The sequence below is a fragment of the Stegodyphus dumicola genome, chromosome 9 (genome assembly GCF_044657685.1).
Source record: "Stegodyphus dumicola isolate Sdum_Otavi_A_Nest chromosome 9, ASM4465768v1".
Taxonomy (NCBI): Eukaryota; Metazoa; Arthropoda; class Arachnida; order Araneae; family Eresidae; genus Stegodyphus; species Stegodyphus dumicola.
Genome location: NC_140776.1, coordinates 38,090,158 through 38,107,457, shown reverse-complemented (window position 1 = coordinate 38,107,457; position 17,300 = coordinate 38,090,158). Strand labels below are relative to the sequence as shown.

The following is a 17,300-nucleotide window of genomic DNA, read 5'->3' as shown; positions in this document are numbered from 1 at the left end:
ATATTAAATTCATCATTACGTGCCATCTATACAATTCATTAAAATTTGTTTTCAGACCATGATCTAGAATTTCATTTAACGTTATTGAAAGATGCAATTTAACAACCAAACCATTTTATGTGCATACGTGACCATCCTAACTTTATGACTTTCATGTAGCATAAGTATTCTCTAGAAGCGTCGGCATTTCTCCTACATCCTGATAAGAAAATCTTAACTTGTGCTAAGCAAACCAAGCATAAATAAATAAAAGAGTTCGAAGCTATCCTCTCATTTGTTACGTTTTTGCTCAGAAAGTAAATCTCATTTGTAAAAAGGCTAGGAAGGAGTCAGCCAGGCGAAAAATAACATCAAATAGAGAGTAACACTAAAAGGCTATTTTAACTCAAAATAATAAAAAGGAAAGAAAAAGAAGCCTACGTTTTGACCGTCGGATCCAATAGAAGGTGTAAATTTAATTTCAGTAAAAGTCTTAGCGCCCCCTGACAGTTTGGGATTAAGTGGTCGGAGTCGAGCGTTAAATAAGAGATTTTTTGCTTCTAGTTTCTTCGGTATTTCAACAAGATCAAGGGCTTCGTTTCTGCGCCCTATGAGGTGCTTTATCTTACTTTTTGAGCAATCTTATTTCTTCCGGAATACTGGTGTTTTGTTTCGAGAGTGAAAGGCAGAACGGGAGAATCTAGGTTAGCAAAGTTAAGGCTTTAAACCAATAAATCGTATGGAGACATGGATCTGTTAGATTCACTTTTCTTGCTGATTCTTAGGAGGATACTCGGAAGTAAAGTAAATTAAGTTTAGAACTAGAAGGTTTTTTTTCCTGCTCATATGGGAAAAGCTTTAACTAATACCACATTCAGCAAGGTCTTTTAATGTCCAAAGCCAATAACCCTTTATCCTTCTGAAAGTAAAGAAAAAGTATTTCGAAAAATGCCTAACTTTTGTTTCATCATTTCGATAGATAGTTTTCATTTGGGTCAGTATGAGGTCACAGATTCCGAATCCTGGTAGTTTAAATTCTTTATAAATTGAGTTAATGAAAAATTAAACACTGCCAAGGGAAAACTTATGTATCCAATTTACGATATTCAAGTATATAGTAATGTTCATGGCATTTAACAAAGCATATGAAAGAGAGAGATCAATAATTAAATTTAAAAATATTTAATTTAAAATTAACGTCATGTAAAATGCTGTAAGACTGTTCTGAATAGTACCGAATAAAGTAAAATATAAATATAACAAAAGTGGAAAAGTATCTAACATAAAGAATGCACAAGATTAAAAAATAATAAGAAATATGGAAAGCAATGATGAAACAGAAGTAAATTAATACGCAAACGAGAAACAAAACAATAAAACAACAGTAGTTGATAATTCTTCTATCTTTGTCATGGGCTAGCCAAAAGAAATATATTGCCGTTGTTGTGATATATATCACTTGTCTGACAGGTAGCATCAGAACAAGCCCACGAAATTCATCGTGGCAAAGAGAGCAAGATTGCGCCTGTTATTGGATACAGCCCTGAGCACTGTACAGGTGATAGTACCAGTTCTGCCTCAATTTTGATGAACAGCACGGTCCATAAGTTTCCCCTCTTTCCCTATCCCCAACTTCTCACAAGAACTTTCAGCTTGCAGCATATTTAGAGTGCCCCCATACCGACCAGACACTACACTCTTACAAGAAACATGTCTTCTTCTTGTTTGAACCAGGGCTCTCCAGTACGGCAGTCAGCGTCACTGGCCACTATCTCAATTGGGCAGCAAAAGAATTATCAGAGACACGCTTCTGAATTATACACCGATGAATTACATATGACAACAGTTATAGAAAAATCGGATTTAAAACTAATTTTTAGATAAAAAATAAACTTTAAAATAATTAAATAAATAAATAAAATACAACCCCCCCCAAAAAAAAAATTTGAAAGTTTTCAGATTTTAAATTTTGTTCAAATGGGCATTTTTTTAACGTTTTGTGTGTTACTTTATTTATTAAATATCATATTTTCTTTGCACTTAGACCATAAAATTCAGTTCAGTAGCAATTTCGTAAATAAGTTTAAATTGAGCCTATCTTTAGAATTTCCGATACATAGTTCCGCGCCCGCTAGAGAGAAAAAGGTTCCTTCCCCCCATAGAGGGTTGCCATTTCTCGCTTTTAAATCGTTGAGTTTGTAACTCAAAAATTCGTTAACGTTTTACAAAATATGAAAAACGATAATAAAAGAAATTCCAAATTTCAAATTTGGTCTTCCACATGCCCATATTCGTAAGAAGATTACGTCGTTAAAAATTCGATGGCTCTATTTACCGTTGTTTTATCACAATGCGAGAAATAGACATACATTTATGCAGATTTTTCATTATTCAGTTTCTTCAAATATAATGCAGGACTGTAACATTTGGTGGCACCCTTTTGAAAAGTGAAACGGAAATTTATAGTGATTCAACGCAAAATCGCAAAACGAAAACAATAGTTCTTCAGGGACAGAGCCCCTTTGGACTAAAGCAATTTTATAAAAGCATAAATGAATCTATAACTTGTTCCAAAAAATTAAAGGAATAGAAATATTCCTGTAAAGAAAATACGTCCTTTATACTTTACAATAAATTTTAATTTATATGTACGCAAGACAAATAAATAAAGAGATAGATGGAGAAAGACAATTTCGAAACGTCAATTCCAATAAGTAAAGAATACTTTCAAAAAAACTTTAAAGAACTATTTTGAATATAAATTAAGAACCAGTATCACTGAATAAATGATGAGGACGACAACTGCAGAAACCAAACATTCAATACAAAGTTAAGTTTACGAAGCATTTAAAACTATAAAAGCGGGGGAAAATCTTATACATCTATGTTTTTGCGCTAAGAGAAGATAATCAAGCCAAATCCTAGAAGAGAAGCGGCGAAAACCAAAGCAAAACTTTAAAAAAAGTGTTTGAAAGGTAACTAATTAATTTTCAAAAATTAAATGTTTTAAAGAAGGAATTTGAAAAACAAATCCTTTAACTAAAATGGTAACGTCTATTGTTCCATTTAATGGCTTGAAATTCGAAAATTAAAAATAATGTGAAGCAATACAGCACAAATAAGAATTGAAATATTCAGAAATTAAAAAACTGTACAAAATAAATATACTTTTTTAGAATATGAGCCACCTATTAGAATCGAGAAGGTTCAGCAGCCGCAAGTCTGCATTTAAGATTTACAAATTAGATTTTTTTTGCCCAAACGGACGTTAGCCTAGAAGGGCTATTAATCTCAAAACGCATTTTGCGTTGAATTACGTTAAATGACTGAATCATTTTTCAAATAGTTGCCACCAAACTAATATTATCAATAGGTATTTAAAGAATCTAAATAGTGAAGAATCTACATGAATGTGTGTATGTTTCTCCCATTGTGAAAAAACAAAGGTACCGAGAGTCATAAAATTTTGAATAACATAGTCCTCCATCCGAACATGGGAACCTGGAAGCCCGAAATTTTTTTTTATTGTCTATTTCATATTTTGTAAAACTTTAAAGAAATTTTGATTAAATAAACTCAGCAATTTCAAAGCGAGCAATGGCAACATTGAAGGGATTGAAACAGTTTCTCCACCGTGAGAGGCTGTCTATCGGAGATGTGCTATTTTTAAATGCTTTTAACACAATGTGACGCTAGTCCAAATTCTCCCGAAATGTGTGAATAATTTGTAAATGAAAAAACGCTCTTTGGGGCGTAATATATTTATTTTTTTTTTCAGATATAGCACTCTCCTAGCTGACTAGGATTTCAAAAATCTAATTATAAACATTACATATTTTTCATTTTTATGACACAGTTGTCTAGGATAAATCTTCCTTGAATGCATTAACTCAGCTCGTCATGTTAAGTATAATGCGACCTAAGAGCAGATCTCCCAGTAACGAAGTTTATTTTACACATGAAATTTTATTCAATCTTGAAGAAAAGTTTGTACCTTAAGGTTTTTACGCGAAAACTTCAAGCCCGTTTAGATAACGACTAAACCAAGTCTTTCGGAATCTCTAATGGCTGCATAATGTGCGTATCTCATCGAATATTTAGTTTTATATTTCGTGGAAATATGCAAATAAAATCTATGCATCTTTCATGAGATGAAAAGTGGACTCCCCTGTCGAGGAAGATGAGAAGAGACTATTTTAAACCAATATTTTAGCTTGGAAAGTTTTCGATGAAAAATTTTGTACGATAGTTTATGCAATGAATATTCGGGTGGAGTTTATCGTGCACTGTCATTCTCATTATCTCCCAGTGGTCTTTAAATCGATTAAAAAAGAGGGACCTTGCATAATGCTGTTAATATCATAAATTTCCCACGGCACAACAAGTATTTGCATAAGAATGATTACTAATATTATGAAAAAGAATTTATTTAAGAATGGAAAGTAAATCTCCTTTAGTTTTTACGTTATGCGTTTGACTATGGATACCAAAACATATTTTACCATTATTTTAAGCAAACTCATAAAAAGAATAAAAGAACTTAGACGGTATTCACTATAATAATCAATTAAGACTATCAACTTAAAAAAAATTAAAGGTATTATTTTTTTAAATTTATGATTTAAACTAGAAAAATGTAAATAACATCCAGACATACAAGGTTCATAAATGTATAATTTATGTGTACAACAGCACGTTCAAGATTTTACATTACTTTTTTAATAAATGCGAGAAATGCCTATTGATAAGAACTGTGTATTACTTAAATGAATTTGGAAAAAAAAAAACTATATATTAAGAGTTAAATTGAGTATTTTAAGCCTGATTTGCGCGAAATTGATAAGAATGAGGAAATAAATTATAATTACTAATTTTATCAAATTTAGCTAAGAAGTTAGATTGCTTTGCAAAAATCAATTTAAAAGGTTTTGCATCTATTTATATAATATACATGGGATTATAAACAATTTCTACTAATTAGGCTTGATTGGATTTAAGGAAAATCCGGTAAAGACAACGCAGCTGCACTGTTTTCCGGGATTCGAATCCAAGTCTAGCTACCATTGCTCAGTTGCCTAAGCTACACAGGCCAACCAACGCGCGAGCGATAAAGTCGCTGAACATTGGTAGTTCGGTATGAGGTTCGAATCCCGCGAACGGGCAGGTTGCATGAGCGTTTTCCTGGTTTTCCATATGCATAATGTATCCCCATACGTAAAGTATATAGGAGCCAGTTTTCCTTAGAAAGTTCTCTACGAAGGCATTCATCCCCTACTATGTTTTCCCATAATTAAACCAAACCCAACCAGCTTTTCATCCATTGGAGGGCTTTCATTGATTACAGTAATGAGGTAAATGTTCATAATATTTATCAGTTGGCAGTATTATGAATTAATTATTTAGGTTATACTAATTAACTACATAATAAAAAGTTAAATTAATATTTTAATTTAATGTTACTTCATTAATATTGCTGACTGCTATTATTTATAAACATTCATTATATACTATTATACTATTATTTATAAACTATTATTTTTATATATTTATTATTCATTATTATGCTATTATTTATGAACATTATTCAATATTTTAAGCAATACTTAATGCTTTGTAAAATAAAGATACTATTTTTTGAGTGGGGGAATAATAGCCCTCTGAAAACGGTTTTTATGATTTACTTGCAGGAAAGCCTGGAACACAAATCAAAGAGCTTACAGTGCAGGTGCAACACTTGACAGATCGTCGAATGATATATGTTTGACACCTGTAAGAGTTCACCAAAAATGAGAATCTCACAAAAAACCTAACATAAACTAACATAAACTTTCGTTCATTGTTCGAATTAAACTATTTCTTGCTAGTTAAAGCATAATTAATGTTAGTGAATATTTAATTGTTTCAAGGGCTCGCCAACTGATAATGTTTTGCGAATGAACGAGATTAATGTTTCATTTATTTTAATTAAAATATAAAAAACAAACTCTTACTTTTAAATTATATATGTTTGCATTAACAAAAGTTGATTTATTTTAGATGGCTATTAGGCTTAACAAATATCCAATATTTCATATTTATTCGGAAAGCATCTTCTACATGCGATATCACTTTGAGCACAGCTGATAATTGCTTAGAAGCAGAAGGCAGAAGAGAGCGGGACACCGGAATTCCACCATTGTCTATATACGTGTGCCACCGCATTAATTGTGTACTTTCGCCTCAGTTTTGAGAGCGGAGGGTGTTTGAGAGTCTTCCACCTCTCTTCCTCTACCACCAAACTCTTGATAGGACTTTGCCTCGTCGTGTATTTAGAGTGCCCTAGACGCATGTCCCGCGTCCTCTTGCTGTTGTTTCTAGCTAGAGGCGGATTTGAGGGATATATCTGATTGCCTCTCTTAGCCACCAGGTGTTCCCTTCCTCCATTACCTGTCACCTACCGCACAGACACAATACGCTTACAACCATACACAGGTTCTCCGGGATTGAAATCCGGGGTCAGTCGGTACGGCAGTCTGCGTCACAAACCACTATACCAGCTGGATGGCAGATTGCTGTACAATAATACATTACACACTTAACTTTCTTAGGAATAAGTTCAAACATGATTTATTAATTGAGCTTCTAGAGCAAATAACGTTCACGGTTGACATTTCGAGGAATATTCTCGAGATTAGAATTGAGAAATAAATATTTCTGAAATGTCTTTGTAGTCATATTCCTTTCGTAAGCCATTTTCAGACATAATTTAAAGAAGCAGTTTAAACGTTATTCTACAAATTATAATCCGTATGTAGATTTTTTGTTTATATTATCTAACAACTTTATTTCTACCGAGATGATACAATCCACCCATTCATTACGAAAAATATGATTTGTTCTGCTCATAAAATTAGAATATTTAAATTGGGTTTCTCAAAAATTAAGTACACGTTAAAATTAAAGGAGTTTTTTTCTTTTTTCAACGTCCAATTTAAATAGCGAAATTTATTCGTTTAAAAGAATTCTTAGATTTTTCTTTCTATAATCTTCCAAGTAATAAAACCATATAAAACGTAAATAATTCAAGATAAAACGCATGACTTATTTACCACGTTTGCAATTCAAAGTTATATGCATAAATAACGAGACCAAAATAATCGCTGTTTCTAATGAATTCCCAGCAAAGCATTCTGAGTAAAGAATAAAATTTACTAAAAGGGAAACCACATTGTTCCCTTTTCATGACTAACTTCGCGAATTTTGGGAAACGATTTAATAATTCAAGATTTTTCTCAGCACAGCTTGCTTACTCTTGGGTATCATTTAGAAGTTTACAAGCGTTAAGTTGCTAGAAATAGAGTTATTATTTTTTAATTTTTAGTAAATGTGATTAAATATGCGTTATATCAGCAATGGCTCAGGCCAATATTTGCTAGAAATGTAAGAGTAAATAATAAATTAAACGTACATATAAAGAAGCAGTGCATATTTAAGCTGCATTTGTTGATTCATCTTAAGATAAAATTTTACAATTCATATTTAATTATTTCGTCACATTTTTGAGCATATACGAAGTAACTTCTAGGTTTCGCAAGTTCTTTTCGAAGAAAAACTGAGATGACTTACCTGGGCTAATTAAAATTTTTAAATTTTATGTCAGCAAATTGGTATCAAGTATGCTGATTAGCACTGTTTGCTAGACAAGAAAAATACATGAAAATAATGACTAAACTTCCAGGTTGATGTTTTCATTAACGCTTTCTTTTAACTACGAGGGTTGGAACTTTAATAGTGGCAACACAGCTGAAAAAAAGCTACGCAACAAAACCAAAGAATATCGCGTATACCACAGCTAAACTACATACCTACCTTACCTCTCAGTAAAAAGACTCGTCCTAACAACGTCATGCGCATGCGGAGTGACGCGAAGAACGAATCCTTGTATTAGCTCGCGGTCTAAAGTAAGTGTTGTCAGGATGTTTTCAAAACAAGAACAACGATGTTGGATAAAACTTGAATGTGCCAGAGGTCGTACAGCACGACAATGTCATCAAGGGCTTCAAGAGGCTTGCGGGGAATCTGCATTGCCTTACAGAACCGTAAACGTGGCAGACATGCTGCGGCCAGGTCGTCCGAGTGTCAGCGATGCGGACGCGCAAGCTGTTGCCGCACTAATGGACAGTGATCGTCGCCAAACGATTCGTCAGCTGGCCGGACAAACAGGATTAGCGCATACGACTGTGCTGCACATTCTGAAGGAACGCCTGTCCAAGAGAAAAATTGCTTCACGATGGGTTCCACATCAATTGACGAAAATGCAGAAATGGCTACGATACGATGCTGCCCGAACCCACCTGCTTTTTTACGCCATATCATTACGCTGTATGAGACTTGGGCCCGATCGTACCAGCCAGAACTGAAACGCCAATCAAACGAATGGCGTCATCACGGGTCACCACGACGTTCGAAATTTCGTCAGAACCCCAGCAATGTGAAAGTTATGGTGATTCTCGTGTACGACTGTGATGGTATCATCCTAACGCATACCGTTCCCCCACAGCAGACCGTCACTACGCAGTATTGCTGCTCATTTTTGGAGCACAATCTCCGACCAGCTTTGAGAAAAAAACGGCGACACTTTCTGCAGAACGCTCCTCTCATTTTGCATGACAATGCTCGGCCGCATGCTGCGCAAGCTGTGACTGATTTGTTCAAGCGATGGGGCTGGGAAGTGCTTTACCATCCACCATACTCCCCAGATCTAAGCCCTTGTGACTAGGACTTAATTCCTAAAATGAAGGAATCACTTCGTGGCACTTGCTCCCAAACTGTTCCTGAGATTCTTGCGGCAGTAGACCGGTCCATTCAAACTATCAACAAAACAGGCGCTGCTACAGGTATTCTGCGATTTCCACATCGTTGGAAACGGGTTGTACACAATGCTGGCGACTATATTGAAGGACTGTAAAACATGGTGACATGAATCACTTTTGTATTCCTTGTAAATAAATAGTTGCCACTATTAAAGTTCCAACCCTCGTATTACACATTTCTGGATTTTACAAACGATCAAAGGATAAAGATAACATAAAATGATAAATAGTTTCTAAGCTTACAATAGTTTTCTTTAGATGCCTACATGCTAATTCTCAAACACACACACATATATATATATAATAACAACATTAGCAAAAGGAAGGAAATACATATACATATAAGGAAAGAAAGAGATTTAGAAGCAATTTTTTACAAAGAATAAAAATTGAAATTTAAATCAACTTCATAAAATCCTATAAATACAGAAGTTCTCGCAAAGTTTGTGCTAAGATTATTTTGAAATTTCAAAAAATTATTTTCACTGTAGGATTTTAATTTTTTCTACATTGTAATGGTAAATTTTCATTTTTATTAAAGATTCTATTTTGATTAAAAAAATCTGATGTGTACACCACATGACTTCCTTGTACAGAATATTAAATATTCGCATTTTTTTAAATTTCATTTAAATTGATTGGATTGAATTAAATCTACTTCGTCGAAGCGCATACACTACAATAGAATAAATGCACTCTTTAAAATTCACTATATTTGTTTACTATAACGACACTCTGAAAGCACAAAATTTATGTCATTTGAAGAATTATCGCTGCCACATGTTCTATTCAAATACTATAATAAAACTAAAACGATGCATGAAAGAAATTAAGCAAACAAAACAGAAAAGAAACAGCTTTTCACAGACGATTTAGTATTTCACATTCCATTTATTCAGTTCTCACTTCGCGACAAGGCAAAAATACATAAACACTCAAAATATCTGCATTAAAATTTACGAAGTAAATAGAAATTTACGAAATTTACGAAAATTACTTCGTAAATTTACGAAGTAAATTTTAAACACTTATTTCCTCGAAGAAATTCCAGAAAGGATTAAGCATGATTTAATTCGCAATAATATTATGAAGGCGTTATTTTTGTGTTGCGAAGCTTAGTCTCTCTAGATTGGCAACAAAACTACAATTCTGCTGTTTCAAATGTAAACAAATATGTCCGCCATTTTATTTAAAACTTAACGGGACTTAAACAGCTTTTAAATTGTTGATAATTGTACAAATATTGCTTCCAGAATTACGAAAGGCATAAGAACCTTAACCGGAAGATAAAAACATAATTCAATCATTTTTAAAGCAAAAAATGTACAATTTACAAACATATAAGAGTAAAGAAACTGAGATTACTGAGCCGGGTAACAGAGTGGATATATATATGAATATATTCATATACGTTTGGTGCGGCCGATTGCAACTAAAATACGAGGTGCACATCTACATGTTATAGCAGTCTTATATACAAAATTTCAACGTTCTGAGGCTACTCGTTTTTGAGTTATGCGAGATACGTACGTACGCACGTACGTACATACGTTCGTACAGACGAACTACAGAAAAGAGCTAGACTGTTCAAGACATGAGCCCGTTCTAAAAATCTTGACTAGCAGAACATATCAAAGAACACATAATAATTCTATCTCTTATTAAAACCAAAATTTTTCAGTTGAAAATATCTCGAAATTGAGTCTAATTTAAAATTATGAATAAATTAAAACAATTATTGCGTTCTAATTGAGAATAATAATAAAAAAAAAAACTTAATTTTTCTTTAACATATTTCAGAAATTTAGAATTACATGTCGCCTTACATCACGTAAGTTAAAACAGACGATCACAGTTAGAAAAGCTTTCTATTCTGTGATTTTAGGCGCAGAAAAAAATGAAATTATAATTGCAAGGAATGAAGATTTTAAATACATACTTGAAGTATCCAAGGTAAGACAAGAGTGTACTTGAAGTTAAATGTCAAAGTACTACAACTCTTAAAACATGAACATTCTGCGGTGATTTGATAACAAGGAATGAAGTAAACAAATAAGCAACAGGGGAATTTCCAGTTTTGGGGGAGAGAGACTGGGAAACATGGGAACTTAGTCAGCGTCATTTTTAATTCTACAGCTAGAGTTAATAAACCAAAAGTGGAAAAACTCTTTTAGCACTGGAGAAACAAAGTGTAGAAACTTTCATAATGATATTTCTTCTCAACGCATTATTTCCATTTCATATGTTTAAAATAATGATTGGCTATTTATAATTTTGTGTCAGATCATGCGCATGAGGTAGACTAATGTAAATGCCAGATCTCTTTCTTTTCAAAGTCGTCTTTCTTGAATAATCGAAATACGCTCCAAATAATCAGAAGCTCTAATGTTTAAGTATAAAATATCCCTTACCTGCTCTCACGTGTACGTCTCTACTGCCAACCGTTCCTATGCTGTTAGAAGCTTCGCACCTATAAATTGACGTGTGGATATCTGCTCGGTAGTCTTCAGCGGCAAATGGGGGGAAAACCAAAGAACCATCGTGACGTGTATGCCGCAGGCCAGGAAGGTCATGAATCAGTTCTCCATCATGCTTGACCCATGTTATGACAGGTCTTGGTCTCCCATCTGCCATGCAGGAGATAACGGTCCCACTAGAGTTGGAAAATTCTACTCGGCTTGGAGGTTCATTGATGAATGATGGACCTTTATTCAGGTTATCACTTGAAAGCACTGTAAAATAAAATAAAAAGAATACATTAAATAGGATCCATGTAACTCTTTTAGAAAGATGTATTTTTCTGAAGTGTACATTGCTAAAAATGTGTTTAATTCCGTATCTATCATGTTTGTTAATACTGAAAAATAAAATATATTAACTCATCCTATATACGAAAAATTTGTGAAATTTGTTAAGCAAAGAATTAATTTGTTGCCTTTATTATCAGTTCGCTTAGTATTATTTGTAGAATTTTCTCATTTTATAAGATATTTTAGGAGAGAAACTGTAAATATGTAGGTAATTTAAGTAAAGAAATTTCATACAATATAAAATTTGCATGAATGATCTGTAAGTAGGCGGGAATCATCTTTTTGTTTCAAAAATTGATCAACAGATGGCAACATGTTGCTGCAATCTTGGAAAAGAAAGCAGCATCTGTGGAAAGATGACCGCACCATTCTCAACAGGCGCCGCATCCTACTGGTAAATTTCTCCATGTGCAACATGTATACGAGCCCGTTTCCCGTAGAAAGTCCTCCACGAACCTTAGGCAGTTAGCCCTACTGACTTTTCCGTAATCATATAAACCAAAATAAACTGTGATACATATTCTGCGTAATGAAAGCGTTAAACCAGTTGAAATTCATCGCAAGATTTAATCCAGTACGGTGATTTTTGTGTGCCCTGCAGCAAACGTGCGAATGGTGTTGATCAGGGGTTCTCAAACGTTTGACTAACGTGTACCATTGAAACAAAATTTGGAAACCTTTAGTACCACCACTACAAGGTACTACTACTACCACCACTCTTGAACAAAGCTCAGATCGCCTAAATTTACGAGTGTTAGAGAAAAACTCAATCAGGATGTTGGGGTTTTAATTTTAGTTAAAAATACTTTGCTTTTTGGGGTAGAACCTATTTTTCTCTTGCGTGCAGCCAGTGGTACACATACCACCGATTGAGAACCCCTGGTTTAGATAACTTAAAAGTGACATCGCTTGCATGACAGAAAGCCCATGACCGGCCCCGGCATTCTGCAATATTATGAAAGGAGACATTGCGCTATGGAAGAACTTGCGAAGGGAAATATCTGTATTACTGGGTGAAGGAAACAGTCAACATTTGGGATATAAATGGTTGTTCAGTACATAGTTCATCCATGATCAGATCATCATAGTTCGTCCATCATATTTCATCCATGATGGCTTGCGGAATATGATATTTCATCATAGCGACTGCGGTTCAATAGAATGCGAACGAGATGGATTGTCACATCATCAGTTGACTTCTGAACTAAGACACCATCGCGTCAATGCTTGCAAGGAGTTACATAGTTTTCACGTCAAAACTGATAGATTTCTGGATCCCATCTGATTTAAAGATGCGGTGCAAGGCAGACACATCCAAAGCGATGGGAATGTTTACGACTAGGCTACAGTCTGAACCGAAAAACGGAATTCTTTTCAAGAGGTATACATGCACTTCTTAAGCGCTGGAATAAATGCTTTGCACGTCATATGGACAACTTTAAAAAATGATGTATACATAATTGTTCTGCGTTTCCTCATTTGTATCATAATAAATAATTAAGTTTACATTTAATTCATCCTCGTTCATGTTCCAACGCGTACTAAAGGACTTTCTGCACATAGTGAAGGTCCACGCTGCGAAATGTTCCACGTTACTCGTTGTTCTGTTGAATAGCAATATAATAAATTTTATTGCAAAATATTATTTATAATAGTAATATATTATTTATAATATTATTTATAACTGCGCAAAAAAAGGGGGACAGTTCGATATCTCCCGTTCTATTGGGCTGATTGACGAAATTCAAATTGCGTTTTTCATGTCTCGAAAGCACGACTTAGGATATGTATCAGATTTAGACATAACATTGTTCTAAATAGGTATTTTGACACAAAATCGGAATTTTTCTGAAATGACATGCTATTTTTTTCCGTATTTCAATTTTACGATTCAAATTACACCAAACTGCCAAAAATCGCACGGGTAGTTTTTAAAAAATTAGCTCCTTCAATGTTAATTTAGTATATATTTATTAATCTCTCTTTTTTATTAAACTTACTTGATTCTTCCTTTCACATTTCGAAATTCAGGTTAATTCTAAAAATAATTCACCCATTTTTTATGATTTAATTTTAAAATTTGTATTTTTAAATAATTTTAACTAATTAAAAAACATTTGAATTATAATCCATAAATGTTTTACCACCACCTTAAAATAGACGTATTTCTAAGCATACCTGCAAAATATTACAGTTTTTTATTCAAGATATACGTGAATTTATATATTGGCCCATTTTGAAATTTGGCATATTTGTTGAAAGCGATAAAACATCAAATGGGGTTTAGACACTTTGTTGAAATTCTTTGTACAAGTAAGTAGCAACGATGTGACTTTTTTCCACTCATATACATTGTAAAAAGATAAAAACGATGTGACTTTTTCTTCGTTCCTGCATAATGGAAGGGAAAGGAAAATAGGTTGCCATATATATTAGCAAGTTCGCCAAGTAAATTATTCTTGGCGCAAACTGAAAAAAATCGCCAAGATAAATTTTTGAATTTCTCCGTAAATTTCGCACCAAATTTTACAAAATTTTATATCTTGGCGTAATCTGAGAAGTAGAATCGAAATATAAAAAAAAAAAAAAAAAAAATTGCTATATCATTTCAGAAAAAGTTCGATTTTTGTGTCAAAATACCTATGTTAGAATCTAATACATATTCAAGTCGCGCTTTTGAGACTTGAAAAATGCAATTTGAATTTTTTTTAATCGGCGCAGTAGAACGGGAGACATAGAGCTGTCCTTTTTTTTTTTTTTTTTTTTTTTTTTTTTTTTTACGAGCAGTGTACATTGATTTATTTGATAAGTCATGAAATGGCCCGTTGTTATTTACAATCTGTAACGAAAGGCAAGATATAGCTTTTCTTTAGACAGCATTATTAGAAAGAGATGCTGAATTACTGAAATTACGGACCAAACGAACTTGAACAGATTAAAATGATTATACACTAAAATATACAGACATATATAGCTTTTAGCATAAAGTATCGAAATTCAGATATGTTCATTATTAAAGAGTGTCCGCTAATATTAGGAGTGCATTAGTTTGTTACTTCTACGTTCCGAAGATTCAGAGACTATATACTCATAGGGAACAATGTTTGTTAAAATGGAGTAGCTGTTAGGGAAATTTTAGGAGCGTACGATTCGATTCTAAAGATAGCTGAACGAAAATTGGAGATGTTTCAAAACAATCTTTCTAATGAGCCTTAATGAGAATTTTCTCGAACAAGTCAACACTATATAAACATTATTCGCTAATTTGCAAAAAATTACGGATATGCACGAAAAGCCACTTTTTGTAGCTCTAAGAGCCATTTTTTATAAGCTTCTAGAATTTTTTAATCATAAGTTTGCATCCAGAATTTTCTATTTATTAATTTGGTTGATAAATTCTATAAATAGGTCGTCTGTCAGTTATTTCAGTTAGCTTAATTGAAAGGTCACGTGTATGAGAAGCAGTTACTGCTTTGGAGTTCACTCTTCGAGCGCTTTTAATGATTTACGATGTTCTTCTCGTGTTAAAGAAAATTTCACCTTATCTCTGTTTTTTCAGCTTTGAGCTATATATAGCTCTGTATCTTGTTCCTTGCATCCTTGAGCTACATTTAGTTCTGCATCTTGTTCTATAAGCTATATTTACCTCAATAATGATTCCATTTTCCTCCTCATTTGTTTTAGTTGTTCAAAAACTTTCTACGAACACTTAATACACGCTATTTTTCACTTAACTAGATATGAATAATGTTACGAATGTCTACAAACACCTTTGGTTGGAATGTAATTGTAAATTATGGCAGATATTAAACTATTAATATAAATATATTCCTGTATATAATAAAGAAATTTCGAAAAATTTTAATAATATTCTTAAATTTCCTAATGACAGTAATGCAAGTTTATATGAAATATTAAATTTTAATAGATAAATAATCATGATTATTTGTTTTAAGTAAACGGATTTTTCACACGGAATGAATCATGTACTTTAATGCGAATTATATATTATTAATATGAATCAGAATCATGTATTATTAATATGAATTATACATTATTAATATGAAATATATTCCTATAACTGATATAAGTTCGAAATATTTTAATTATAGTCTTAAATTTACAAAGGAATGAATCTAAGACAAGTTTATACGAAATATTTCATTTTATTAATAGATAAATAACAATGACTGTTCACCTTAACGGATTTTGTCACATTGAACGAATCATATATTTTAATATGAATTATATATTATTAGTCTGAATCACATATAATTAGTATGGATTATATACGATTTAAATTAGCATGAATTATATGATATGTTTAATATGATTTATATTATATTTTATTAATACAGATTATATGTTATTTTCAGCATATTCTCCCTAAATAAAAATGATTTTAACAACAAAAATTATCTTTCCTTGTAATTATGCTAAAAGAATAATGTTTAACACTCGCATTACTTTATATAATATTGAAACAGATATTCACCAGTGTACTGGAATCCTTTCTTCCTTCAGAGTTCAAATCTGGTCTTTCCAGAGCAATGTATTTCTTTCCACTCTATCAAATTGGTCTATTCACTCTTGAGAAATGACAGCTTAATGCACCGAAAAATCCCTAGAGTACATGTCTGCAGCCAGTTTCAGAATCTTAAGTTCCCTGGCAAGGTGTATATTGACACTTTAATCTGCACTTTCCTGACTATCCGGGAGGCTAAAATGCACCGGCAGAATGTAAATAAACACGAAGAGACAGAGTCTGTACACAGAGACCTCTCGATTATTTTAGATATAACCATCTTATTTTCAGTGACCTTTCTACCAAAAATTAAATGCCCATCTTTGTATGCAAAAATCTTCGCACATGTACCCGATTATAGTCAAACTAAATCCGTGGTCTACTGTTTAATATATTTAAACAAGTTGAAGTGTAATGTATTGAATAACGTATTTAAATGGAAGAACTTTAATTTAATTTGGATAATAATAGAAGTATTTAAAAATTAAATATTCAAATGAACTTCATAATTACAATTTCTGTTAAAATAAAACTGCATTATTCATTTTGCAGTTCCTCATAAAAAATGAAAGTGTATAAAATATAAAAATACTATGGCAGGCGAAAAACAAATAATTAATTTATAGAGTCTCGTTTGTTTTGACTCACAGGCTCTAGAAAGACTATAGAGGAATTACCTTCGTGTCTTTACTAGTAGGCAGACGAAGTCAGAAGAAGGAGGTAAATAGCCCTTCTACTCGACCACAAAGGATTAACACTGAACCGCATTTGGGTTTATATAAGTTATATACTTCTGGCTCACTTAAAACAAATAATGTTGAATTTAAAATAAAATTCTATTTATTTTAAACATCTCGCAGGATAAAGTAAATGCGCAGGAAGGCTCTGGCTCATAGAAGCCGGTGAGACAAGCCAAATTGGCTAGAAGCACTCAACGCTACAGAATCAAATCGCTATTTAGTTATGGTAAGAAAGGGGCTTGAAGTAGGCAAAAACGCTCTAAAATCAACTTGCGAAAAACTTTGCTTAAGTAGAACATCTTTCTCTCTTAATCTGAATAAACGCGCACTATCTAATTTGCATTCTGGCATGAAAAGCTTGGATAAAAAGGAGAGCGACAGGAAAGTTGATTTA

The 17,300-nt window shown here is 32.9% G+C and overlaps 1 protein-coding gene across 2 annotated transcripts in view; it reads right to left on the bottom strand.

Moving 5' to 3' along the window:
- Nucleotides 1–17,300, bottom strand: part of LOC118197677 (cell adhesion molecule Dscam1-like) — a 952,054-nt gene that overhangs the window by 770,352 nt on the left and 164,402 nt on the right. For both annotated transcript variants that reach the window (XR_015042957.1, XM_085823340.1), the window contains exon 2: nucleotides 11,243–11,563. Coding sequence is in view for 1 of the 2 variants with exons in the window: in XM_085823340.1 (XP_085679466.1) it covers nucleotides 11,243–11,563 (321 nt within the window). In the remaining variant the exon portion in view is untranslated. The remainder of the gene's footprint in view (nucleotides 1–11,242; nucleotides 11,564–17,300) is intronic.